The 27,746-nt window shown below is 37.4% G+C and overlaps 1 protein-coding gene and 1 pseudogene across 3 annotated transcripts in view; both read right to left on the bottom strand.

Moving 5' to 3' along the window:
* Positions 1-23,785, bottom strand: part of ZUP1 (zinc finger containing ubiquitin peptidase 1) — a 32,004-nt gene extending 8,219 nt beyond the window's left edge. The window contains exons 1-7 of one of the 3 annotated variants that reach the window (XM_020971603.2): positions 23,474-23,785; positions 19,396-19,966; positions 15,871-15,978; positions 9,781-9,896; positions 3,650-3,818; positions 2,832-3,020; positions 832-997 (exon numbers count right to left, since the gene is read on the bottom strand). In XM_020971603.2, the coding sequence (XP_020827262.1) occupies positions 832-997; positions 2,832-3,020; positions 3,650-3,818; positions 9,781-9,896; positions 15,871-15,978; positions 19,396-19,951 (1,304 nt within the window). In that variant the 5' untranslated portion in view covers positions 19,952-19,966; positions 23,474-23,785. The remainder of the gene's footprint in view (positions 1-831; positions 998-2,831; positions 3,021-3,649; positions 3,819-9,780; positions 9,897-15,870; positions 15,979-19,395; positions 19,967-23,473) is intronic. The other 2 variants (XM_020971602.2, XM_020971604.2) reach the window with 2 other exon arrangements.
* Positions 5,262-8,294, bottom strand: LOC144457945 (large ribosomal subunit protein eL42-like; annotated as a pseudogene).
* Positions 23,786-27,746: the final 3,961 nt, after the last annotated feature.

The raw sequence follows: 27,746 nt of genomic DNA, 5'->3' as shown, positions 1-27,746 counted from the left end.
TACGAGTAGTAGTATTAAAAATTTCAATGCCTACATACAAGCCCATCAACAACCACAATATCATTATCATAAATTTAGACAAGACTCACACATAAACAAATCATCTCTTCAAATTCTTCCTTAAAGAAAATAAAATCTAAAGATGTACCTAAAATCTAACAGTGGGCAGACATAAATAAATTTAAATCTGACAATCTATTAACTAATTGTCAAGTTACTAATTAGTGGTTTTATCAATGAATGATCTTCCACAGAGCTTGTTTAGAAGTGAGAAAAAAATTATAGCAAAGTAAAGATTTTTTTTCTTTTGGGTCTGGAAATTTAATTGCTGGGAAAATACTTGTCATTTTAGACAAATTCTATTTTTTAGTATTGCTAAAATAATATAATTCAAGAAGCAACGAGTTGCCGTTTGAATGACTGAAAATAAACTTACATTCATAATCTCTTGTTTGAAAGTACAAAATCAATGACAACACTAAGAGAGAAGCTGTTGTCTAAAAGATAATCAAATGAATGTGCCTCTTTTTCCAAAATTATTTGTAAGCTTAGTTATATGATACAGTGTATACTTAACATGCATAAACAGAGAGCTAAGGAAAAGACAAACAAAAAACATAATCTGACAGTCGTTTAAATTAGCTAAATTTTAAAAGTATGATCCTAAACATGCTACAAAAGTGTGCATCTTATCACTTTATAACTTAAAAATTCTTTTCATATATAATTTCAATGACAAAAATGATTTTTAAAATTAGTTGAATTACTAAAAAAGTAAAACAGTAAAAGAAAAATAAACAATTACAAGAGTTCTTGTTAACAGATACATACTTTAGTCGGAGAGAGGTTAGCAGTGAATATATTTCACACGCTCCAATCCAGGCTCTTGTTCCTTGTAACCTGTTGTTGAGTTGAGAGGCGCCCTGAGGATCAAACCCTTCTTTCCATGCATCTTCAATCATGGACTGAATTTTTGGAATGCAAGGAATTGACATATCTGAAATTATGTCAATAATATACCTCATATTATAAACAGAGATATTATGAATGGCTGAATTATTAAAATATTCTATTTTGTTGCTTTTAAGTCACAAACAAAATAATAACATTTCAGTTAGGATGCACTAAGTGATAAATTGTTCTTTTGTACAGTTATAAACCCAAAAGCACAAAGTCTATTCCAATTTTGACAGCTTTCATGTCACTTCTTTTTCTATACACTAACATTTAAGCTTTGTAGGAAAAGCATATTCCAGTCACTCTATATACCTACTGATCTATCTCCATTGATGACAGACACCTGAATTTTTTTTTCCTTTTCTCTTAAAGACCAGCCTTAACCCCAAATCATTCTGGCTCTCCAAATCACTCTTGCTGTCACTGACTGGCCAGTAATAGGTCCCAGGTCAAGCCCTACTACATCAGTGTTGTCTGGGCCAGATTGACTCAGAATGAATGTAAATAGCAATTGTTTTTATTTTGGCTAGAAACCCTGAGGGTCTTCCCCTTCAAGATAATTTTTTTTTAAAGAGCCATTCTTTGCCTCATTTCTTAAGATTTAATCACTGAATAAGCTTTGCCTCAGTCAAACAGACCTGTTAAAGACCTTAGCTTGAAAAGGCCAAGGTGTCCCACTGCATCTTGGGCCACTTCCAGTTGCCCTGATCTATATCTGGCCGCTGGATCCAGATGGCTCAGGAAGTGAAAGTGAGCCTGGTGACTCTACACAGTCCTCCTTTTCTTGCATGTCATGGCATCTCCTTCTAATGTCATGGTCCTCTTTGAGAACCAAGGACAAACAGCAATACAAAGAAGCACTAAGTGCATGTTAACCTATAGCTAGCATACTTTAGAATGCCGAATTGACTTAAGAAAGAAATAAAAAAACTTAATGGCCCCTTTTTTGTTTGTTTAGTCTTTGAGGCTCTTTACCTTAATTCCCCATGAACTATAACTTTATAGATAATGGACCTGAGAGTGGTGGAATGGACTATTGGTCTTTGGGATTTCCAAATGAAAACACAGCTCTCAGCCAGGGCCACAACAACAGAACCAATACATTTGCAAAGCAAGCCAATAGATTAGCCATGTTCTCCCCAACCCTTCCCTTTTTCTCTTCTGCATTCCACTCTTCCAAACAATTATAATATTCAAAGAACTCAAACCATAGATATGGGATCAGAAGCAATAGAAAACATATGTCCCTACTAATCACCACACTAGAAACCCTCAGATGTGACAAAACTTTGTGAAAAATCACTGACATGTCACAGATGACCCTTATTCTGCATATAAATAGGAAGTTGGGAAGCTGTTTTTGTGCTACTTTCTCCTCACAAACTGATTTAAGGACATCAGCACTTACAAGCCACAGATAGTTGGTTTAGACTAGATCTAGACACCCAAATAAAAAGAAAAAATCTAGAAGTGCTTGGAAGACAATCTATTGTGCTCACGTTTGTCTTTAGCTTTTGATACTTTATCAGACACCTCGGCTGACCACAAAAGTATCCATCAACAAACGTAGCTAGGATATATTAGGCTTATGCAATGCCTATTTTTCATTTCTATGATGCAGTCTCTGACTGCAAAAATCATTCGTTTAGAAAGTATTTGCTTCTAGCTAAATGGAGAGGAAGGTGAACAGGACAGTATGATCACCTTTCCTTCCTCCCTTCCACCCTCCTGAAAACTCCAAAGTAAAAAAAGCTATTATAAATAAATATTTGTGCAGATCTTTCTTTGCTAAGCCACTGCCTCCTAAATAATAAATACTTCATATATACTTGAGAAGATAATGGGTTCAGAAAAGCAAACAATATTTTATGTACCTTTCAAGCAGTCTTTATAAGAATCATTTCGCAACAGAGATGAAAGTAGCATTTGGAAATTTCTGTAGCCACAACCCCAGCCTCTGTCTCCTAAAGATGAATAAAAATGGTCTACTCCTGTGGAAAGCCACACTCGCCTCACATCTCTCGAGTCATTCTGATAATGCCTATAGAGAGCTTCAATTATTCCTGAAGTAGGAGAAAATAAGATGAAAAGGCTACATTCTAGAGCACAGTGATTTTTTTTAGAAAGAAGAAATCAAACCAAGAACAGGTACTGGCTGAATGCCTACTAAAGGCACAACACTTGAGTGACATACAAGTATAAGACATTAACTACATATTTTAGAATACTACGAACAATGACTAAGGTTAGGGAGATAACACACAGAAGAGACAATTAGAATTCAGCTCCAAAATAAATAGCATTTTCAAGGTCCCAAATGTATAAATGGAGAAATTTAAAGTACTGGCTAATCCAATCACCATCCACATAATTATTTTTTAGAAAGCCTTCACTATAATATGAAAGCCTCTTCCTCTTCACAACAGCATAAAAGGCTATTTTCCTTTGTGCTGTGAATTAAAGCAATATAATATTTACAGAAATGCCACCAGGATAATTTCAAAAAGCAAATATACTTCACACAATCTTATTACTTATAAAAATTGCTTAAGTATAGGTACCGATCTAAGCAGACCTATCTAAAAATTTTAGTCAATCAAATGAGGATAATTCTGAGTAACATTTTCATGGTGCTCTAAAAAAAAAAAAACCCTTCCCGATTAATCTTTTGAAATAGGATTTAAATACCTACCAGAAGTCCTTGTTTTGCCATCATCTATGCCAAAAGCTAATGATTCCAGCATGTCAGCTTTTCTTTTATGAAACTCAATCGGCTGCATCCTTCCTCTTCGTACTTCAATTTCCATATTTCTCAGTTGCTGCTGTTTATAGCCTCCAGAATTATCTAAACCATATTGTTTCTGTTAGAAATAAAAATGTATAACTTAATTATTTGGTCCACCTAGGTCAACACAGGTGGAAAGCAGATGGATTAGACGAATAAAAATCCTAACTGTTACTACCAATGTGACCACAGGCAAATCATTTAGCCACTGTGGGCCTTAGTGTGTAATCTATAAAATGAGAAGGACAAACAAGATTACATCTAAGGTCCCTTCCAGCTCAAAATTTATGACCCCTCAAATGATAATGCAGTATTATTTAACCTATTTGGAAACATACAATTTAAATAGTGTTATAAAAGGCAGCATAGCATAGTTGAAAGACAATGGACTTCAGAACCCCTCAAGGCTTGAGTTCAAGGCCTGACTTAGCCTTATTTTACATGTAACCGTGGATAAGTCTCTCTAATGTCTCAGTGCCTTCTGGCAACTCTCTAAGACTAAGTTTCAGAGCAGCTGCCAACATGACTTTATAAAATAAGTTTGCTCACCAGATGTTCTCTAAAGCAATAAAACCATAGGTTCAGAGAAAAAAGGGAAAAAAGCTAAATAATAATAGTAATAATTTAAATTTATATAACATTTGAAAATTTAGAAAACACTGCCCCCAACGACCTTGTGAAGTAGGTATTGCAAGTATTATGATTTGAACTCTACTTCTTCCACTTAATAACTATGACCTTGGCCAAGTCACTTAACTTTTTCTAGGCCTCAATTTCCTCAGATGTAAAATGAGGGGACTGAACTGAATGACCCTTAAAGTCCCTTCAAGCTCTAAATCTATGATCCTATGGTGCTATTTTACAGATGAAAAAACCAAAACTCAGGGCAATTAAAGATTTCCCAGGGTCACAAAGCTATTGTGGGAGATGGGCTTAAAACCCAGGTTTCCTGGCTTTAAGTTGAACTAATTTCAATTCAACTGATCACACATTTATTAAATGCCTATTCTGTGCTGGGAAGTTTCTCCCCATCTCTTCCCTTCCCCCACCACAAGATGGCATGCATTCTGAATACCCCTTCCTCTGATCTGCCCCGGCCTTCTTTTATCCCCTCCTCCTCCTATTTTCCCACAGGGCAGGATAGATTTCAGTACCCCACTGCCTGTATATCTTATTTCCCAGTTGCATGTAAAAACAATTTTTAACATTGATTTTTAAAACTTTGGGTTCCAAATTTTTTCCCTTCCTCCCTGCCCATCCACCCTCATTGAGAAGGCAAGCAACTCAATACAGGTTATACACGTGTAGTCATACAAAACACCTTCTTAACAGCCATGTTGTGAAAAACTAACTATATTTCCTGTCATCCCACCCCACCCCCCATTTACTCTATCCTCTCTCTCCTTTGACCCTGTCCCTTCTCAAAAGCGTTTGCTTCTGATTACCCCCTCCCCTTTATCATCCCCTACCCAACCCCGCTCTCTTATCCCCTTTCCCCCCCTATTTTCCTGTAGGGTAAGATAGATTTCCATACCCAGTTGAGTATGTTATTCCCTCCGTAAGCCAAATCAAATGAGAGTAAGATTTGTTCATTCTCTCTTACCTCCCCCCTCTTCCCCTCCATGTTAAAAGCTTTTTCTTTCCTCTCTTATGTGAGATAATTTACCCCATTCTACCTCTCCCTTTCTCCTTCTCCCTGTACAATCCTCTCTCATCCCTTAATTTTATTGTTTAGATATCATCCCTTCATATTCAACTCACTCTATGCCCTGTCTGTGTGTGTGTGTGTGTGTGTGTGTGTGTGTGTGTGTGTGTGTATATATATTTCCTACTACTACCCTAATACTGACAAAGGTCTCATGAGTTAAAAATATCATCATTCCATGTAGGAAGGTAAACAGTTTAACCTTAATAAGTCCCTTATGATTTCTCTTTCATGTTTACCTTTTCATGCCTCTCTTGAGTCTTTTATTTGAAAGTCAAATTTTCTATTCAGCTCTGGTCTTTTCATCAAGAATGCTTGAAAGCCCTCTATTTCACTGAATATCCATTTTCTCCCCTGAAGAATTATACTCAGTTTTGCTGGGTAGGTGATTCTTAGCTGTCATCCTAGTTCCTTTGACCTCCAGAATATTATATTCCAAGCTCTCCAGTCCCTTAATGTAGAAGCTGCTAAATCTTGTGTTATTCTGATTGTGTTTCCACAATACTTGAATTGTTTCCTTCTGACTGCCTGTTGCAATATTTTCTCCTTGACCTGGGAACTCTGGAATTTGGCTACAATATTCCTAGGAGTTTTCCTTCGGGGATCTTTTCCAGGAGGTGATTGGTGGATTCTTTCACTTTCTATTTTACCCTCTGGTTCTAGAATATCAGGGTAGTTTTCCTTGAAAATTTCTTGAAAGATATCTATCGAGGCTCTTTTTTTGATCATGGCTTTCAGGTAGTCCAATAATTTTTAAGTCATCTCTCCTGGATCTATTTTCTAGGTCAGTTGTTTTTCCAATGAGATATTTCACATTATCTCCTATTTTTTCATTCTTTTGGTTTTGTTTTATAATGTTTTGATTTCAAATAAAAGTCATTGGCTTCCATTTGCTCCATTCTAATTTTTAATGACTTATTTTCTTCAATGAGCTTTTGGACTTTCTTTTCCATTTGGCCAATTCTGCTTCTCAAGGCATTCTTCTCTCACTGGCTTTTTGGACCTCTTTTGCCATTTAGGTTAGTGTATTTTTTTTTTTTAGGAAGGCAACATTTATTAAGCACCTTTAATGTGAAGGCACGCTGCAAGATAAAAAGATTGACACAGACAAACGTTCTGCCCTCAAGAACTTTTCCTACATGGGGGAAGAGCTTCACATAGTATGAGACTTGGTTTTACTCAAGCCTCTTCCTTTCCAAAACAAAAAACACAAAACCAAGGAATGGAATGGAATGGTTGTTTCTTATTAAGATGAAAACAATGAAACTCAGAACTGGATCACTTGGCCCTTTCTCTTCTTATCTCCTCCCAGTTCAAAATGCTTACCCTTCTTAATGACAAGCATCACCTTAGACTTGCAGTTGGGTTTCACACATTCAAGCCTCCATACAGTCTTTCTTGTGGTCTTGGTTTTGTTTGACATAGCCATTCTACTTCTAATCATATCGCCTTTTCCCCTGCATGTACATTGGAATCCTTGCCTTTATTGTAATACGTCACTTTGTAAGGCTGGTGCTTGCTGCACTTTTTGCAGAAAGTTCTGTGGGTTTTACCAAAGAGCAGCACTACACTTCCAATGGGGCTTCTCTGATGACCAGGCCACCGGGATCCCTCAGCTGAGCTGAAGAAGACGACTGGCTTCAAAGGATGACAGAGAAAGACTCGTTAGTCTATTTTTTAAGGTGTTATTTTCTTCAGCATTTTTTGGGGTCTCCTTTAGCAAGCTGTTGGCTTGTTTTTCATTATTTTCTTGCATCACTCTCATTTCTCTTCCCAGTTTTTCCTCTACTTCTCAAAATCCTTTTTGAGCTCTTCAATGGCCTGGGACTGATTCATATTTTTCTTGGAGGCTTCAGATGTAGGAGCTTTGACTTTGTTGTCTTCTTCTGGCTATATGTTTTGATCTTCTTTGTTACCAAAGAAAGATTCTATGGTCTGACTTTTTTTGCACTGTTTGCTCATGTTCTCAGCCAATTATTTGACTATTAAACAATTTGTTAAGGTAGGGGTCTGCTTCTAGTGTGGAGGATGTACTGTCTCAAGCTTCTGGGGTTTTGTGCAGCTGTTTTCAGAGATACTTCTAGGGACCTATAAATTTTCAGTTCTTCTAAGTTGGTATGATCAAAGGCGAGGTGTTTACTCCTTTCCTGGCCTGTGCTCTGGTCTATGAGTGACCACAAGCACTCTTTTCTGCCTTAGAACTGTGAGGGTGATTCCTTCTCCACTGCCACTGCAAGCTCCACCATACCAGTGCTCCTCCTCACCTCACAGTCGCCACCCAGGGCTAGGACTCAGATCCAAGCACAGAAAAAGCAAGAGAATCTTGCCTCAGCACTAGCAAAGAAATCCCTGCAACCCCCTCTCTGATCAACCACTCGATCCCCTCCTCTGTGGGCCAGAAGTTCCAGAAGTAGCCACCGCCCCAGGCCCTGGAGCCTAGGTCACAGACTTTTCCAACTGACCTTCTAAGCTGTCTTAGGTGTTTGTGGGTTGAGAAGTCTGGAAACCACCACAGCTCTCCAAGTACACTGAGGCCAGGTCTTTGCCTGCATGGCCCATGCTGAACTGCACTCCTCTCCCAGCCCGGTGCAACAGACCTTTCCAATCAACCATCCAGGTTGTCTTGGGCTGGAAATTTGTTTCACTCTGTCTTTTTGTGGGTTCTGCTGCTCTGGAATTTGTTTAGAGCCATTTTTTACAGGTATTTGGAGAGGTTTGGGGAAGAGCTCAAGCAAGTCACTGCTTTTACTCCAACATCTTGGCTCCACCATGAAATTTTGATGATGCAATATTGTGTCATGTAACCATACAGTACAAGTCATTACACGCATAGTCCTGCTGATGCATGTTCAACTTCCCAACAACGCGCAACACACTCACCTGCCAACATTCATTTGTTAAGACCTGTTGGCTGATTTGACCACTGATCAATTGTAACTTGCATTTTGTGTGTTTATTTGGAAAAAAATGTAATCACTCCAACTTTAACACTGTTACACAACAGATGAAACTGATTTTTCAAAATTTTCTTGTCTTCTTTCTTTATGCTTCCACCATCCCCTCATTTTCATTCAACTCCTCCCAACTGCACTTAAGGCTACTACTGCCCATCCTCCCCTCCCCCCTGCATTGTCTGCCCCCCAGGGGGCAGTATTACCCACTTTTGGGAACCTATGAATTACAATGACCATACACAGACTTTGATTTCTAAGTCTACAGTAGAGAAAACTTGTATTTTTGGTAACAAGGAAAAATTAGCTAGTAAAAATGGGTCTATGTAATGTGATCACAGATTAAGAGCCACTATACTACATTTAAAATTAAGGCTGTCTAAATCAGTGGTTTTCAAAGTGTGGTCTGGGGATCCCCAAAACCCTTTAAGAAGGGGTCTTCGAAGTCAACAGCATTTTCATGATAATACCAAGATCTTATTTTTATAACCCACATAAATAAAAATTTGTTGGAGTCCTCAGTTAAGACTATAAAAGAGTCCTGAGACCAAGAAGTATGTAGATCAGTTTTCTCATTTTATAGATGAGGAAAGTGAGGCTCAGTCTATATTTGCAACAGTACTGTTTATTACTATTTTTTTTTAATTACAAATTACAAAAAGTATTACAGTTACATTCTGGTTTCATAAGGTTTTTGAGGAATGGATTCAGAATCTAGCTACCACTTAACACCATTCCATGGCAAAATGTGTTTCAATTTTCAAACAATCAATATATTTGAAACCCTTCTGTAAGTTGGCAACTTCCTATGTTGATAAAAGTCACATACTTATGTAAGGTAAGGAAGATAAGGGAATAACTAACCTTTCTATTTCTACATACTAGCAGTCAATTATTTTGCAAATGAGGAAATCAAAAGAGAAATAGTTTTTCCAAACTAACACACAGTTGAGATTCTTTAGAAGACTTATAAGCATTACTGGCACAGAGCGCACAGTAACCTTTGAAAAATTCACACTGAAATAACCAGTTAAAATTCATATCCTTTCCAATTTCATCTTTGTCTGGCACATCATGCAAAAATATTTTCCACTGGAAATGTTCCTTAATAAAACTTTAACAATTCAAGGGAAAACACCCCCAACAACTAGCTATCAGGAAATTTGCATTTTTGTGTAGGTTTAGCCACCAACTAAAATCTTGAGAAAGATATGCAACCTCTTTGTGTCTTTTTCTACAACTGCCCTACAGGTAAAGTTATTGTGAACTTAAAGGGGCCCTACAGGTTAAAGTACTTTGAAGAAGTTAAAAACATTCAAATTTTAAAAGATACAAATTTTTTAAAAATACAAATTCAAATATTATGTGCATTTTCTCCATACCTGCAATTTTTGGAATTCTTCTACTTCTTGTCTTGACCCCTCAGACATCCTCTGTCTGTCTTCTTCTTGCTGGAGCTGACGAGCCAATTCCAGGTCACTAGAGCCTTTATTCACCCCTGGGAGTATGGTTTCAGAAGGGCCGATGATAAAATTATTAGCATAATATGTAATAAAATGTCTATCTTTGACAGTTAACTATGAGATTTTATTTTTTTAATTAATTTTTAGTTTTCAACATTCACTTTCATAAGATTTTGAGTTCTTAATTTTCTCCCTCGCCCCCCAAGACGGCATGCAATCTGACACAGGCTATACACATATATTCACGTATTTTCACATTAGTCATGTTGTAAAGAATTAGAACCAATGGGAGAAACCACGAGAAAGAAGAAACAAACAAAAAAAGAGAGCAAATTGTATGCACAACTCCACTGACAATGCAATTTTTCCACATCTCCAACATTTTTTTTTTGTCATATTATCCAATCTCATAGGTGTGATGTGGTACCTTAAAGTTGTTTGGATTTGCATTTCTCTAACCAATAATGATTTAGAGTATTTTTTCATATGACTATAGATAGCTTTGATTTCTTCTTCTGAAAACTGCCTGTTCATATCCTTTGACATCAACTGGGGAATGACCCATATCCTTATAAACTTGACTCAGTTCTTCATATATTTTAGAAATGAGGCCTTTATCAGAGACACTGGTTGTAAAAATTCTTTCCCAATTTTCTGCTTCCCTCCTAATCTTGGTTGCATTGGCTTTCTTTGTGCAAAAACTTTTCAATTTAATGTAATCAAAATGATCCATTTTGCATTTCATGTTTTCTGTCTCTTGTTTGATCATAAATTCCTCCATTCTCCATAAATCTGACAAGTACACTATTCCTTGCTCTCCTATTAGCCTTTATATCTAAATTGTATACCCATTTTGATCTTGGTACACAGTGTAAGATATTGGTCGATGCCTAGTTTCTACCATACTATTTTCCAGTTTTCCCAGAAATTTTTGTCAAATAGTGAGATCTTATCCCAGCAGCTGGATTGTTTAGGTTTATCAAACAATAGATTACTATAGTCGTTGACTGCTGTGTCTTGTGTACCTAACCTATTCCACTGATCCATCACTCTATTTCTTAGCTAGTACCAAGTAGTTTCGATGACTGCTGCTTTATAATACAATTTAAGATCTGGTACAGCTAGGCCACCTTCCCTTGCATTTCTTTTCATTAATTCCCTTGATATTCTGGACCTTCCAGATGAATTTTGTTATTATTTTTTCTAGTTCTATAAAATAATTTTTTGGTAGTTTAATTGGTATGGCACTGAATAAATTAATTTAGGTAGAATTGTCATTTATATTACACTAGCTCAGCCTACCCATGAGCAAATGATATTTTCCAATTACTTAGATCTGACTTTATTTGTGTGAGAAGTGTTTTGTAATTGTGTTTATAAAGTTCCTGAGTTTGTCTTAGCAGGCAGACTTTTTTTTTCCCCCAAAAGATTTTATTTCTAAAAATAGGGTAGAATTATATTACAATTGTATTTTAAGTAAAAGAGTTTTGTACAGAACACTGAGATCCAAAACATCCCTCCAAAATGATAAGGTATCCTCCATATATGTAAATATAATAAGATTTTCTTACATAAGTTGATAATCCTTATATCAGAACTGAAAGCTGCCTGGAATACAGGCTAGATACAAATCAAGTATTTTAAATCATTTTTTAGCAGTCTGGTAAAGCCTATGGAACCACTCTCAGAATAATGCTTTCAAATGCATTAAATACAAAGGATTACAAAGGAAACTGACTGAAATATATTTTTCAAAAAAATTTTTTTGGGGGCAGCTAGGTGGCACAGTGGATAGAGCACCAGCCCTGAAGTCAGGAGGACCTGAGTTCAAATCTGGCCTCTGAACAAACACTTGACACTTGCTAGCTGTGTGACCCTGGGGCAAGTCATTTAACCCCAAATGCCTAAAAAAAAAATTAAATTAAAAACAAGTTCACAGAATGCAGGTTAAGAACTGCTACTGGTTCAGACCAACACTATACACTGTATCTCAAGATAAGTTCCAAATGGATACAAAACAGATAAAAAAGCTTTATTACTAAATTAGAGAAACAATAAACTACCTTTTGAATATAGATGGGAAACAGTTAATGACCAAAGAAGGGTTGGAGGGGATTGCAGAAGACAAAACTAACAATTTTGATTAAATAAAATTAAAAAGTTTTTTTTAATAAAAAAGTCAAAGTTTTAAACAAAGTAAATTTTTAAACAAAAAAGTCAATAAATATTTTAGTGTCTACTATGTGCCAAGTACTCTGCTTAGTGCTAGGATTACCATGAAAGGCAAAAGACAGTCCCTGTCCTCAATGATCTTAGAGTCTGGAGAGACAACATGCAAATGACCCAGTACAAATAAGCTATATACAGAATAAAGAGGAAGTAATCAACAGAGGGAAGGTACTAGAATTAAGAAGGATTGGGAAAGGCTCCTTGTAGAAGGTAGGATTTTAGCTGGGATTTTAAAGAAACCAGGGAAGCCGATAGCTGGAAATAAGAAGGGAGAGCATTACATGCAAGAGGGACAGTAGGTAAAAATGGTAGAGTCTGGAGATGGAGAATCTCATTTGCAGAACAGCAAAGGAGGTCAGTTTCAAGGTATTAAAGAATATTGGAGGTTGGGGTGGGTGGAGGTGAGCACCAGGGTGAGTGATGTAAGGTGTACAGACTAGAAAGGCTGAAGTCGGGGTAGGGATAGGTTATAAAGGGTTTTGAATGCCAAACAAGGTTTTATATTTGATCCTGGGGATAATAGTGAGCCACTGGAGTTTACTGAGTAGGAGGTGTAACACATTCAGACCTTCCCTTTAGGAAAATCGTGTTGATGGCTGAGTGGAGGATGGACTGGGGTAGAGATCTGAGGAAAGCAAACTAACTGACAAGTTACTGAAGTAGTTGAGTAGTCTCAGAGTGAGGAGATGAAGGCTTGTACCAGGGTGGTAGCAATAACAGAGGAGAGAAGAGGGCACATTTGAGAGATGTTACAAAGGTAAATCTGACAGGCCTTGGGAGCAGATTGGATATGCCAGGTGAGAGACAGTGAGTCAAAGTTGTGCAGGCTGAGGAGATTGGGAGGATAGTGGTACCTACTGTAATGACAGAGAAGTTTAATAAGGGGGAAAGGACTTGTGGGGAAAGACTATGATTTCAGTTTTGGATATGTTGAGTTTACTGTCGCTCATAAGACATCCAGTTCTAGATGTCTAATAAGCAGTTAGAATTTGAGACTAGAGGATAGCAGAATGCTTTGGGATGGATGTGTAGATTTGAGATAACCGAATCCATAAGAGCTGATGAAATCACCAAGTGAAACAGTACTGAGGGAGAAGATGGCCCAGGACAGATGTCTGTGAGATACTGACAATGCATAAAATGCAGCTAAGATCAGAACACAGTTAATAGGGGGAAAAAAATCACTGCACCAAGTTCCTTTGATAAAAATTTCATTTCCAAGATACATAAGGAATTGATTCAAATTTATATAAAAAAGAGTCATTCTCTAATAGATAAATGGACAAAGTATATGACCAGGAAGTTTTCAAAAGAAAAAAAATTCAAGCAATAGTTACCCATATGAAAAAAGTCCTCCATATCACTAATAATTAGAGAAATGCAAATTAAAGCAACTCTGAGGTTTCAACCTCACACCCATCATCATAATGGCAAAACTGACAAAAGGAAAAATACAAATGTTGGAGGGGCTGCAGGAAAGTAAACACATTCATGCACTGTTGGTGGAACCACGAGTTAGTCTAAATCCAAATTTTACATTTTATCTGATAAATCCAATCACACATAAGGTTCTTACAGTCAGAGTTGTGCTTTACTTTTTTTGGACTGATTTTTATGCCTTTCCTCCTTTGATTCAGTACTTAGTCCCAGCCATCAGTTTTGCTTACCCTACTCTGATGCTAATGTATTTCGACAGGCTCCCCACCTCTTCACCTCACAACAGTTTACCTTCCTTATTTGTATTTCCTTGAATTCATTTATACTATAGAATTTCTCTTTCTATTTATCTTATTTCACTACTGTTTGACCTCTCCCTTTCCCAATATAAATAAATGTGTAATTCAAAAGAATTCTGCTTTCCAATTTTGTAGCTTAAGCAAATTATTTTGGGATCTTTTTCTAAGAAGTTTTCATCTTATATGACCACAGAGGCCAATAAGACCAAAGAAACTGTGGCAAAGAGTTATTAAATATCTGAATTGGGATTTGAATCTAGGTTTGACTCTAAATCCAAGGCTTTCTTTTCCAAATCACCTTCATAAGTTCTTTTCCATCGGTTCATATCTTTCTACTCCTTTCCCCCATATTCATTAAAGGGGAAGCACCTTTGCCATAAGACTCCATCATGACTTCCAGAGAGGGTTAGTTACAAAACTTATGATTTCAGTTTCCACTTTACTGCACAAAACAAGAAATTTCACAAGGATCATAAGAGACAGAAGGAAATTTAGAGAAAACCTAAGTCTAATCCCTTCCTTTAAAGATGAAGAAACTGAGATCCAGAGAGGTATCCAAGATGATACAGTGAGGATATAACAAAACTGTATTTGCTAAGCTCAAGACCAAAACTTGGGATTCCCACTACAGCAAAGCTACTTTAAAAGGTCCAAGTTGAGCAAAGTTTATCAAAATAAAAACTAAATGACAAAAGCACAACAGAGCAATAAATTAACAAACTCTCTATAAAATATGAGCTAAAGCAGTAAAATGCCAAGTGGTTGTCAACCCAAACCTAAGTACTTTCCAGTCCTTGTCTTATCAACTGCTACAATGTATACAACTGATATCCAGCCTACCCACTGTTTTACATTGTGGCTATTTGGGTATATTCTCTAATTAAACTGTAAACTCAAAAGCAGGGACAGCTTATTACTTCAAAAGTCCCACAGTTTAGCACAACATCTTGCCAACAGTAGGTCCTGAGGAAAATTAAGGAAGCAGATAATATATCTAATTTAATTGAAATTATTTAACAGGATGACAACCTCAGACTTAGTTTTTAAATGGAAGAAATTATACCAAAGCTTTGAAAATTATTTTAAGGGGCAACAGATAACATTTACCCATTTGACTTTCCTTGCATATTTTTAAAAAGTAGGCCAATTAAGCATCTTCTTTAGTGCAGTTCTAACAAGTGATACTAGAAAACAATGTTCTTTCCAAGTCTAAGCCAATATATATTCAAACGAAAATATTTGAGTTAGCCCAGAAAACAGTAAACATGGCACTAAAAAAAGTTCCCCCAAGAGCCTAGCTTCTCACTTTATCTGAAATTATTAGTCTTTCAACCTTCAGGAAAGCTCAGTGGGGTCTCTGAATTAGTACTACTGCTGAAAAGAGATAGCCAGTAGAAAAAGAAGGAAAACAAGTCACTCTAACTCAGAAGTTCAAAAAGTATAAGTTCACAGACCTCCTCAGAGTCCCCAAGACCCTCTCAGGAGGTTTATGAGCTCAAAATTATTTTCATAGTAACTAAACATGAAGACATTATTTGACTATTCAAATATCCGTCCTTCTTCCAAATACATATCTTTGTGAGGCTAGATTTTCTTCATCCAAAATAACATATCTCAACAGATTAAATGAAAAAGCAGCGAAGATTCTAGCTATTTTTTAAGCAAGACATCAAAAAGAGATACATACACACACATACACCTCTTCTCACTATTTTCTTTCTTTCTTTTTTCCAGCAGTAGATTGTTATTGATAGTTAGTGTCAAGCACCTGAATGGTGGCAATGGGATTGGAGCAAAGGGCACAGATTCAAGATGGAGTGTGGAGGTAAAATTGACAAGACTTTGCAAGTGATTGGAAAAGGAGGAAGAGACAAGTAACAAGAATCTTTCCTAACTATCTTTATTCTTACTCGCATGACTCATTATTAATTTTGGGCATTTCTTCATATTGATTTTGTCTTGTGAAATTAAAATCAAACACTGGATGTACAAGATTACAAGAGTATTTCCTAGCAATTACCAACATTTTCACTTTTCAACTCACCTTCAAAATGGCCTTCTTCTAAATGCAAATCGATATGTTCATGTAGGATCTGATAATTTGTGCAAATAAGACCACATATTGGACATTCATAGAATGGCTGATCTTGACCTGTAAAAACAAATCAAGTTAGCTCTGTTTGTTGTTTTTTTTCCACAACTACTGTTTAGATCTATTCCAAGGGTTAGGTCTTTGTCTACCCCCTACATATGTAAGCCATATTGGTATTTTCTTTCCTTAGGCAGATTGATGATCCTTTTAAATAAGGATACTTCTAACTGTTTTATCTGGTGTTTATGCAGATAAAGCCATGGGCTATATAACACTGGGGATACAGAATCAAAGGTACTTTGGGGAAATAAACAGTACATTAAAATAACTTGTTAAAATCACTGAAAATAAATGGCAGTGAAAAACAAGTTCTACTTTTTTTACTTCCGAGGCCAGTGTCCCAAAAAATTTAAAACCCAAACTTTAATCTATATTCACATAATTCAAAGATTTATACAAGTACCAAATATCATTTCCCCAAACATTAAAAAAGAATATGAAGCTGTAACCCTGGGCAAATATCTTAATAACCCTGGAAGCTCTTCAATTGCAGAAGCTGACAATCTGCTACCATAGTAAACCACTCATAAATCCTTCCCTAACCTTGTCACTGTTAACAATGCTTTAAAATTTATAGTGTCATCTAAACACACTTCCACTTCTTCACTACCTTCTTTTCCACTAGCCCTTGTAACATAGGTTCTACCTCTATAACTATATTAAAACTACTTTCTTAAAAGGTCAGTGACCTCCTAATTGCCAAAACCAATGGCCTGTTTTTCAGTCCTCATCCTCCTTGACATTTGAGGCATTTGATACTCCCCCCACTATTGGCTATGCCCTCAAATTTCTTGGCTTCATATACTAAATTCACAAAGTTTTTCTTTTACCTCTCTTTGCTAATTCCTATCTTCTTCCTGATTCCTTAAAATGACAGTATTCCTAAAAGTCCATCTTTGTCCCTCTTCTCTTGCTCTATTTAATAATGATGATGATATAATTATAACAGCTAAAATTCATATGGCACTTACTATGCCAGACCCTGTGCCAAGTGCTTTACAACTATTATCTCTTTTTATCCTCACAATAATGCTGGCAGGCAGGTGCTATTATCATCCCCATTTTACAAATGAGGAAACTGAGACAATCCTAGTGACTTGTGCCAGGTCACACCTCGAGTAAGTGTGATCCAGACCCTTGTACTCAGGCCTTCCTGGCTCCATGCTCAAGTGCCCTATCCACTATGCCTCTAACTTCCTATATATATATATATATATATTTTCTCTTGGCAATCTCATTCACTCCCACTACTCCAAGTAACATGACCCCTAAATCTGTATCACTGGTCTTAATCTCTCTTCTGACTTCCCCAACCACAGCAGCAACTGCCTCTACAGTAGCTCCATTTAGCTGTGTTACTTGCCCCTCAAATTCAATATGCCTGAAACAGCTTATTTTTTCTCCTTAACTTGCTCCTTTTCATGTGGTAGCACCATTTTATCCAGTGTCCTGGGTCCTTTGACACTAGCAAGTTACAAGTCCTGTCTATTCTACCCTCAATCAACACCATAACTCATATTGATTCCCTCCTTCCAGTTCTTTTTTTTTTTAACCTTTTTGGTGAGGCAATTGGGGTTAAGTGACTTGCCCAAGGTCACACAGCTAGTAAGTGTCTGAGGCTGGATTTGAACTCAGGTCCTCCTGACTCTAGGGCGGTGCTCTATCCACTGTACCACCTACCTGCCCCATCTCCTTCCAGTTCTTACTGCTACCATCCTAATCTTCATCACAATTAGCCTGGATAATTGAAACAGCCTTTTAACAGATCTTACCACCTGTTCTCTACTTTTCCAATTGATCCTGCTACCAAGGTTGTAATCATTTCACACAGAGGTCTGATTAAGTAACTCCTTTGTTCAGAAATCTTTAGAGACTCCCTACTTCCTGCCAAGCAAAATTCAAACTCTTTTCCTTGAATTCAAGGGACTCTTCACAATCCTGTCCTTCCCTACCTTTCCAGTCATCTCATGTTGTTTCCCTCCATGTCTTAACTAAATTTTGTATCTTCCCCAGCATCTAGCACACTTACTACCTAGTAGTAGGTATTTAATATTTATTGAATGTCTTTTATTAAAATGAAATAAATTCAAACAGGTTTTTCTTAATTCTTCCAAACAATTATTTAAATAAACCACATTTAGCAGCTAGGCTTTGATATAGGAATAATATTTTTGGCATTCCTTTCCAACAAAATTAACAAAGGAGGAAGAGGGAGGGGAGAAGGGAATAAGAAAGTGGTCTCTTTTTGCTGCACTATTATGACAGAGGATTGTGATTTTACTAGAGGCTTAAGTAGAGAGTTTGAACTCATTATGCATTTGCCATAGGAATAATATCACAGTGGCTCTATATTCCATTGCTTCTTATGATGTTTATACAACACTGAAAACTTGCAACAATTTTGCTTTCTAATACTTAATTTCTCATAACAAAAAAAATCAATATATAGAATACTTTAGAATTTTAGAATTTAGAGATATTATACTACTCAATCTGAAAGATGGGGAAATACAGGACAAAAAGTGACTTGCCCAAGTCACTGTGGCTTGAACAGGCCTTTCTGAGTTTTTTCCAAGTTCCAAACAACATTATGATACGATGAAAAAAGAACTGGACATTTAGAATAAAAAGATCCACAATAGAAGTATTTTGAGGGAAATGGCTCTTTTGTTTTTATCTTTGTTTTATCCAAAATTTACAATAGTGCCTAGAACTGGGTGGGGAACCTGTGGCCTCAAGGCCACATGTGGCCCCGAGGCCACATGTGGCCCTCTAAGTTCTCAAGTGTGGCCCAAATACTTTTATTAAGAGGATTTCTTCTGTGAAGTTTGGATTCAGTCACAGGGCTATATCTGAGGACCTAGAGGGCCACATGTGGCCTCGAGGCCTCAGGTTCCTCACTCTTGGCCTAGAACATAGGAGATGTTAAATAAATACTGATTTAAATTGAATTGTGTGGTCAGCTAAGCCACAATTTGTCCAAAATGAAGTTTCTTATCTGTAAAATGTGGATTGTAACTGCCCTACCTCCCTCAAAGGGCTATTCACAGGAAAGTATATATAAACTGAAGTGCCAAATAAATGGGAGTTATTATTTGTAAGCACATGTTTTTAGGTAAGGTAGAGTAGCATAATGGAGAATCAACCCTGGAACCAGTAAAATCTGAGTTCAAATCACGCCTCTGACAAACACTGGCTATGTGACCCTGAGCTAGTGACCTGACCTCTCAGTGCCCTAGGTAAGTCTGCAAGACTATAAATTGCAAAGTAGCTATCAAACTGCATTGGTAGAGGGAGTTTCCTGTGCTAGTGAAACAGCAGGTTCAGTTTCTACTATAACAAATGAACCTTTTAAATATAACTAGTTCACAAATAAGAAATATTTGTTCCTTTCTCATTACAAAATGTATACTATACCTTGTGCTGGAGTGTCCAAAAGATTGGCATGCTTTTTTTTCACATGTGTTTCCAAATCTTCATTACATGCTTCTATTTTCCCACAGAATGGACATTCTGGGATACTGGACAGTGATCCATTTATTTCAGTTAAGTCAGATTGATTAAGTCTATTTTCCTGCAACTCTCTGAGTTCAGTCAAATTCTCTGAATGAAAGGTTTTACGCTTTAAAGATGCATCCTTAGAGTGATCATGATCTGTAATTTTCAGATCATTTGATGCACAAGCAGAATAAACATCTTCATTAATTTCCATTCTATAGTGATGAGAGTTTTCCTTTTCAGTTTTTCTATCAAGAGTTCTACACTGTACTTGGTTAACTTTCTCCAAGTCTCTCTCATTTTCATTTTGTTCAAAATGAGCTGTTTCAATGTGGAAACACATTTCATCATAATTCAGACCAGACAATTTGCAAAATGGACAGATCACTTCATTTTCCATATGAGTCAAAAGAAGATGAGTCTTCATGTCTTCTTCAGAGGCTACTAGTTCTCCACAAATATCACAGGTAAACATGGTTATTACAGGGGCCTAGAAGTGAAAGCACACCAATACTTCTAATTAGAAAATATTATTCCAATACTTCAAAGCCTTTTAATTTTCTAGATGTAGGTAATCCTTGCACTGATGGGAAATCCCAATGGTTGTAGAGTTTTAAACAATATTTAAAAAAAACCCAAAACCTGAGCATTTAAAAATCATATGCCAAATAAAAAATGTTTTACTCAATTCATTCTTTCTGAGTTCACTTGAATTTTCTCTACCTCCAGCTTTATCTTCTCTTTTATTTACAGCTGTAGTTACTGTACATATTATCAGTTCTATGGAATCAATTTATATCACTTTAGAGATTTTATAATATATCATGTTGTTATTTGTAATTGTATGGCCCTACAGTATCCTTTAATGAATTACCTGGTTAATATACTCCTTCCAAAAGTATATAGCTCATAACCCACCTATATATTTATATTATGTATGTCTCTCTTCTATGTATTCACATACATACTTCACAAGGGGACCTTACTGTAGATCTCTTGGCATTACATAGGTACTAATGTTGCATCTGTGCTATCTTGCTCTCACTACATTAACTGGTTATTTCTCATTTCATACGTGTTTTATTGTCTTTAAGACCACTTTTTGCAGGTAATTCATTGTTGACAACATAGTACACCTTATTCACATCTACCGTACTTCTATTACTCATTTAATGATTTTAAACTTTGATTCCTTAGAGACTGGTATTCCACGATTTGCAGTCACATAGCATAACGGGGGTGGGGGAAAGGGAAAGATATTAAATATGGACCTATATTTCAGGGAGAAGCTCAAGATCATAAAGAAAAAAAAAAGCACTGCACCATTTACCCAAAGCAATCAAAATCTCTCTCTTCTTCCTACGAAATCTTGGATCCCGGTTGGTTGTTTATCTGTATGGTTTATTCAAGATACATGTGGACAGGCCAGTTCTATGGGCTCTCTCTCCAAATGTATGTCCTCCTCTGGACAATAGGCATTCTTTATCCACTTGCTTTTTTCCCTGCCCAAGACAATTCTGTTTAACTGTTTTGAATGATTATGGATCTCATTAAGGAAGCTATTCAATATTCCACGATTACTTGATGAAATCATCACATCATTCCCAAAGAGGACTATCTATAAGACTTCCTCTTTTACTGAGATGTTTAGTTGGACATTCACCTAGACCAAATGGATTTGTTCTGTAAAATCTGGATTGTCAAAAAGCTGCACTTAAGGACCTAGAAGGCCACACATGGCCTTAGAGATGCAGATTCCCTACCCCTGACCTAGACAGCAGCAAACAATGTTGGGAAACATTGTTTTATGCCTTTCTTAATACTACTTACAGATATTCAGAAAAGGTTTAGCTATTAGACTTTTTTATTTCCTCTTTGAAAAATCATTCAAGTTCATTTTCTTTTTTGGGGGGGTGAGGCAATGGGGGTTAAGTGACTTGCCCAGGGTCACACAGCTAGTATGTGTCTGAGGCGGGATTTGAACTCAAGTCCTTCTGACTCCAAGGCTAGAGCTCTATCCACTGCACCACCTAGTTGCTCCTCAAGTCCATTTTCTACTGCTTCACTAGAAGGTATTAGTATTAAAGGTATGTATCATTTCCTTACAGATCCTAGAATTCAGACCTTCATTCTCTGTACTTAACTGCAAATTATTTTCCCCATTTGCTTTTTCATCCTAGAAGCACCTTTTTTGTTATACAAAATCCTCTTAGCTTTGTAAAACAAAACCCAGTTTTATCTTCAATAATTCCTTCCATTTGCTTGGCTGATAAAAACGTCTTCTTTGCATATTCGGCAGTTATTTGTTATTAGAGATTTTGGTACATTTAATTTTAGCTTTACTAGGTTTAGGTTTGTCTTTAAACCATTCTATCAAAGGGAATATTCATCTTTCCATTCTTATGCGTTATTAATTCAAACTCAACAAAATCATTTGGAAGTTTTTCTATCATGTAAATACATAAGTATCTTTAACTTGCACTTCCCATTTATCACAAATAGGAGTTTTACTTTAAGATTACTTTGACTACAATTCTCTTACTGATTTTCTCTTTCTCTTAAACATCCTTCTGAACCATTTAGTGATTTAATCAAAACAATATTCTGCCAGTTTTAATAGTCTGCTAGAATCTAGTACATCTTGATTTCAGAAGTGTGAAGCATTTTATGTAGCTGGGGTTTTTTTGGTCTTATGCATGTCTAAGTAGTGTTAATTCTTGTTTAATCATTTAAAATAAGACATAAAAAGATACATTTGAAAATGTCTTGGGCTGTTTCTTTGTCCATCTCCCTACCCTCTGGTACTTTAATTTTTTCAAATGTTCCACAGTACCAATACTTTTGTTCATTTTCTATTTTGGTTGATTTTTATTTTCATGTGTTTTACACTTGCTTCTCTTCAGTGTCTATATGTTATTTTATATCACTTCAGATCCTCGACACCTTATAAGATGGTCACCTAGAATTGCTATGTCTAAAATACCTATCAGCCTGTGGCCAACCTAGTGAAGAGAATCTCTAACTCTGGTTAAAATGGTTCTCAAATAAGTCATAAGAAGGCCCAGAACTGTACCTCTTTAATACTTCCACATTGTCATGTGGTAACAGAAGGGAGCTTTAGTAGAGATAGACATGAACCGAAAAAAACTTCTTTAGACGTGTTTTTAAAATAGCATAGGGATTTAGAAAAATAAGTGCTAAAATTAGTATGATCTGATATTGACAATTTTTAAAATATTTCCGAATTCATGTCGATCTGCATGATTTTAGATAAAGAAAATCCTCTTCAGAGCACTAAACAAGACTTACTGTTCACAATTCACAGATATGAAGGAGGCACTGTATAATTGTCTGAACCCTACATTTAACATTAAATTACTAGCAGAACTCTCAAATATTAGGTAAGACAGAAAATAAACATGCCCAAAAAACTTTTCTGATTGGTCATGAGACTTATGTACGTGAAAAACAAAGTAATACCATCTATCTTCTTTTGGAGAAAATTCTTCCTTGATCTGGGATTGTATTTCTCCACATTTAATAGCAAGGAACAGGAGTGGGTTGCATCTCCAGCACCTAGCTGTAATGGTTATCACCCAGTTAAATGGATACCCACTTTACCAATCAGGCCACTGAGGCTCAGAAAGCTACAGTTACACAGCTGGCAGGTGATGTGAACAGGAGAGAAATCCCTACTCCCCCAAGTGGGCCTTCACTCAGTAAGCAAACCACCTTTCGATCCCTCTCCTCCCCCCATCTTTAGGAAATGAGCAGGAGCGGGCAGCTGTCTGGGCCTCCCTGTCTCCCTCATTTCAGCTTCGGGACGAGATCGCAGGTTACAACGCGGGCCAGCGTCAGCAGCACGGAAACGAAACTTGAACCGAGTCTAAGGAATGGGTGTGGCCCCGGGCAGCCTCACTAGTGCCCAGCGCCTTGGTCTGACTCTCCCCCCGCCCCAGGGGGTCACCTGGAATACCCGAAGCGCCCCCACTCTCACCCCTCGGCGGCAGGTACCTAGGCCACAGCCAACTGTAGCAGCAGCAGCTTCTTTCTTCTCACCTCCTCCTCCCGCCAGGAGACAGCGCTGCGCAAGCGCGTCGTCCTAAAAGGCTACCCAAGCCTCAACCGCCTGACTTCCGCCCTTGGAGGGGAGCCCCAAATCGGCCACGGGCCTCCAGAAGAAATAAGAGTGAATCAGCGGACTCCACCTGGCGATGCTTTTGGAAGGTGTTGGCTCCTCGATTTTTAAATCGCCCTCCTTCCGTCACTGTGCAAAATGGATTCTCAAGCACTTCCCGCTCCCTAACGCTCTTCCTCCACCGCGTTGCATGCTGGGATTTGTAGTCTTTTGGATTTGTCCTGAAATTAACAAATTAACCCTAGGCAAGGACGACTGTGAAAGGTGGAAGGATTCCCAGCCAGAACTGGCTGAGTTGGTTTTCCGCCTGCAAGGGCAAGGAGCAGAAGGAAACATCTAGGACTGTTTGTTGGGCGACCTGGTGGAACGCGCTCTAGAACTACTAAGCAACGAGAAGGCTTTCATAACCACATCCTCCTGTCGATAAAAGTATTTCACAGATCTTTTAACAAATTTTTCTTTATAGTAAATGAAAAGTAATTTTTTAGGGTGCAAAAACCTGATGGTTATTTTTCTTTGGAGTATTAAATAATTAAATATTTTAAAAAACTCTATCTCCCAGCTTATTATACAACTACCAAATCCAACATAAAGATTTGCAAAGCACTTTACGTGTTATCTCATAAACGAGGTAGGTGGTATTATTATTTCCCTAATAATAGCATTGACCCATGAATTATTTATATACATTACCTTTATTGATTACGACATCAAACCTAAAAAATAAGTTAACAGTTACAACTGGCCTATATAGGATGAAGAATACCGTATAAGTGAGTAAGTGCTGTACTTGGAGCTGGGAAGATCTTACACTTATCTTGAGGAAGTCATTTAACTTCTCTGAGCTTCAGTTTCTTCATCTGTAAAATGAGCAGAGATTGAACTAAACGGCCCCTAACATTGTTTCCAGCTCTAAAGCTGTGACAGCTTTTGTAGGGGCTTAAAACAAGATGCACTTCCCCACAGAGATCCTGCAAGTGAGTATAATTTTCCCTACTTTACAGATGAGGAAACTGACACCCAGAAAAGTTAAGTGGGATACCCAAGGTCAATCAGTCAAAAAACATTTATTATGTGCTTGTTATGTATTCACTATACTAATCACTGGGAATAACAAAGAAAGGCAAAAAACAGTACCTGTTCTCTCTGAGCTTATAATCTAATGAGAAGAACAAAATGAAAACTACCATGTACAAATTTTATATATATACATCATATATACATACATATACGTGCACATACATAAAATATTACATATATGACACACACATATACACATATATGATAAATTGGGAGTAATTTCTAAGGGAAGGGAATCAGGATTTATGTAGCACCTACTATGTGACAGCAGGCATTGTGCTAAGTACTTTATAAATGTTATCTCATTTGATCCTCACAATAACTCTGGCAGGCAGGTGCTATTAATATCCTCGTTTTACAGTTGAAGAAACTGAAGCAAGTAGAGGTTAAGTGACTTGCTCAGGGTCACACAGCTAGTAAGTTTCTGAGGCTCAGACCTTTTACCCAGGTCTTCCTGACTCCAGTTCCAACACTCTATGCATTGCATCATCTACCTGCATCATTAAGATTAAGGAGCACTACAGAATATGGAACATTAGCTGAGGCCAAAAGGAAGCCAAGGAAGTTGGGAGGCAGAGATGAGCAAGGAGAGAATTCTAGGTACCAGAGACGGCTAGTGAAATGTACAGAGTTAGGAGAAGGTCGGTCTTATTCTACTACAGCAAAGAGACTAGTATCACGGGAAGGGAGTGGGGAGTAATGTAGAAGAAGACCAGAATGATAGGAAGGAGCCAGGTTATTAAGGGCTTTAAAAAGCAAACATGATTTTGCATTCGGTCCTGAGGATGAGGAGCCATTGGAGTTTTTTGAATAGGTGGTGACAGTGAAACCTAAATTTGACAGCTAAGTAGAGGATGGACTGGAATAGCGTGAGACTTGAAGCAACAATGGTATTGTAATCATCCAGGCATGAGGGGATGTGGGCCTGCAACAGGATGGTGGAAGTGTCAGAGGAGAGAAGACTACACATATAAGAGACGTGATGAAGGTAGAAGGGATATAGAGAAATGTAAACACTCCCTTCCCTTAAGAAGCTCACACTCTAAATGTGTGAACATATAAATAATTAGTTACATACAACATATATACAAAGCATGGAGGGGAGGGGTGGTGGAGACCAGGAAAGATCTTCAGCTGAAGGTGTGGTTTGAGCTGTCCTGAAGGGAGAAGGAAAAGTAAGGCAGAGGTGAGGGTTCAGAGCCTTCCACGCACAGACTGAAGAGTGTCAAGTTCTTAAAAAACTACAAGAAGGTCAATGCAGCTGCATAGGGTTGGGGAGGAAACTCTAAAAGGGCTGGTAGTATCCCTTGTACCTCAAAGGGATCAAGTGGTAAAGAACTTTAAATAACAAATAGAGGACTTTACATTTGAGCTTAGAGGAAATAGACAGCCACTGAAGTTCTCTAAGAGTGGTGTGACATCAGACCTACCAAATCACTTTGGTAGTTGAGTGGACAATGGATGGGAGTGGAGAAAGACTTGACCTAGGGAAATGAGTTAGAAGGTTATTGCAGTAGTGCAGGAGAGAGGTGGTGGTAACTAAGTGGCACAGTAGACAGATTCTGGATGTGGAGTCAAGATAGACCTGAGTTCATATACTTTCTAGCTATGTGACTCAGGAAAAGTCACATAGCTTCTCCTAGTCTCACTTTCCTCATGTGTAAAATGATATAATAATTATACCTATTTCTCAGGATTTTTGAGGATCAACATATGTATTTTACAAACCTTAAAGTTCTATATAAACACCACTTAATACTTTTTGTTATTATGTGAACCTGAAATGGGTTTGGTTATATGAGTGAAAGGGACATATATTGGAGACACATTGAGAAGGTAGAAATGACAAGATTTGACAACAGACTGGTTATTCGAGGTGAGTGAGTGAGGCATGGAGGATGACACTGGTTGAGAGCATCGTGACTTCCACAGTAATAGGAAAGTTTGAAAGAAGAGAGGGTTTAGAGCAGTCCTGCACAACCTGTTTCCTTAGCTGTGGCCAGAGGGCAGGTTGCAGCAAGCCAAAGGATTTCAGGCATCCTGCAGAAAAAGGTAAGGGAAAACATCTTTTGTATGTAGAGGAAGTCCTTTGGCATGCCGAAAACAGCCCAAAGGCTGCAAGTTGTGCGGGCCTGGCTTGGAGGAAAAGATAATGAGGTATTTTTTGGACATACTGAGTTTGAGTTGCTCAAGGGAAATACAATTCAAAATATCCAAAAGGTGATGCAGGGCCAGCACTCAGGAGAGTAAACAGGGCTAGATATATAGATGCACTGCAACCTAGAGTTCAAACCTGGTACATTTACACAAGAATTTTCTCTTTGGTAGAGACAATGATTATGGACACCCAAAGCCTAGGTGAGAGGAGGAGTTTGGGGGGACTAGAGCTTTTCATCCTAGCTTTCAGCTTTGCCAGAGAACCTGGGAGACAGGCCCCTAGAAAGAGAAAGATTTTCATAAAAAGCCAACATGTAGAAGAGCTCGTGCCTCAGGCAGTTTCCTGAACACTAGAACTTTGAGGAATTTCCCCTTGGATTTGATGGGGACTCTCTTTTTTGCATAGATGGGAGGGAGCTCATTTGTTTTGTATATTGTCTGTATAACTTTTTTGATTTCTATTTGCTATTAACTTGGATAAATGGGCTTATTCACTGTTTATTAGATGGCATAGTTTTTGTATAAATAGCATTTGATGGGAAGGGAAAAAAGGGGTCAAGACTTTGGATCTAATTTGGGGTACTTCTTTTTCCATTAAGGGATAGTAATTAGGAAATCAGCTTGAACCTAAAAATCATTTCCCCTGGACTAGCAATTTTGTTTTGGAGGAGGGGCAGACAGACATAATTCTAGTCTGATGTACTACTCTTTCTCAGGAGAGCAGAGTAGTCTAATCCAGGGGCCTCAATTACCTGCTTCCCTTAAAGAAGTTATTAGTCTCCCTTGAAAAGGTGCATAGAGATGATACTTAAATCTATGGTTGCTGCCTAGATCACCAAGTGAAATAATATCGATGTGGGTACAAAGAGTGCCCTAGGATTAAAAATAATATTAA

Source organism: Phascolarctos cinereus, unplaced genomic scaffold (genome assembly GCF_003287225.1).
Source record: "Phascolarctos cinereus isolate Bilbo 61053 unplaced genomic scaffold, phaCin_HiC Scaffold_5;HRSCAF=322, whole genome shotgun sequence".
NCBI classification, from domain to species: Eukaryota; Metazoa; Chordata; class Mammalia; order Diprotodontia; family Phascolarctidae; genus Phascolarctos; species Phascolarctos cinereus.
This window is presented reverse-complemented; position numbering and strand designations above follow the sequence as displayed.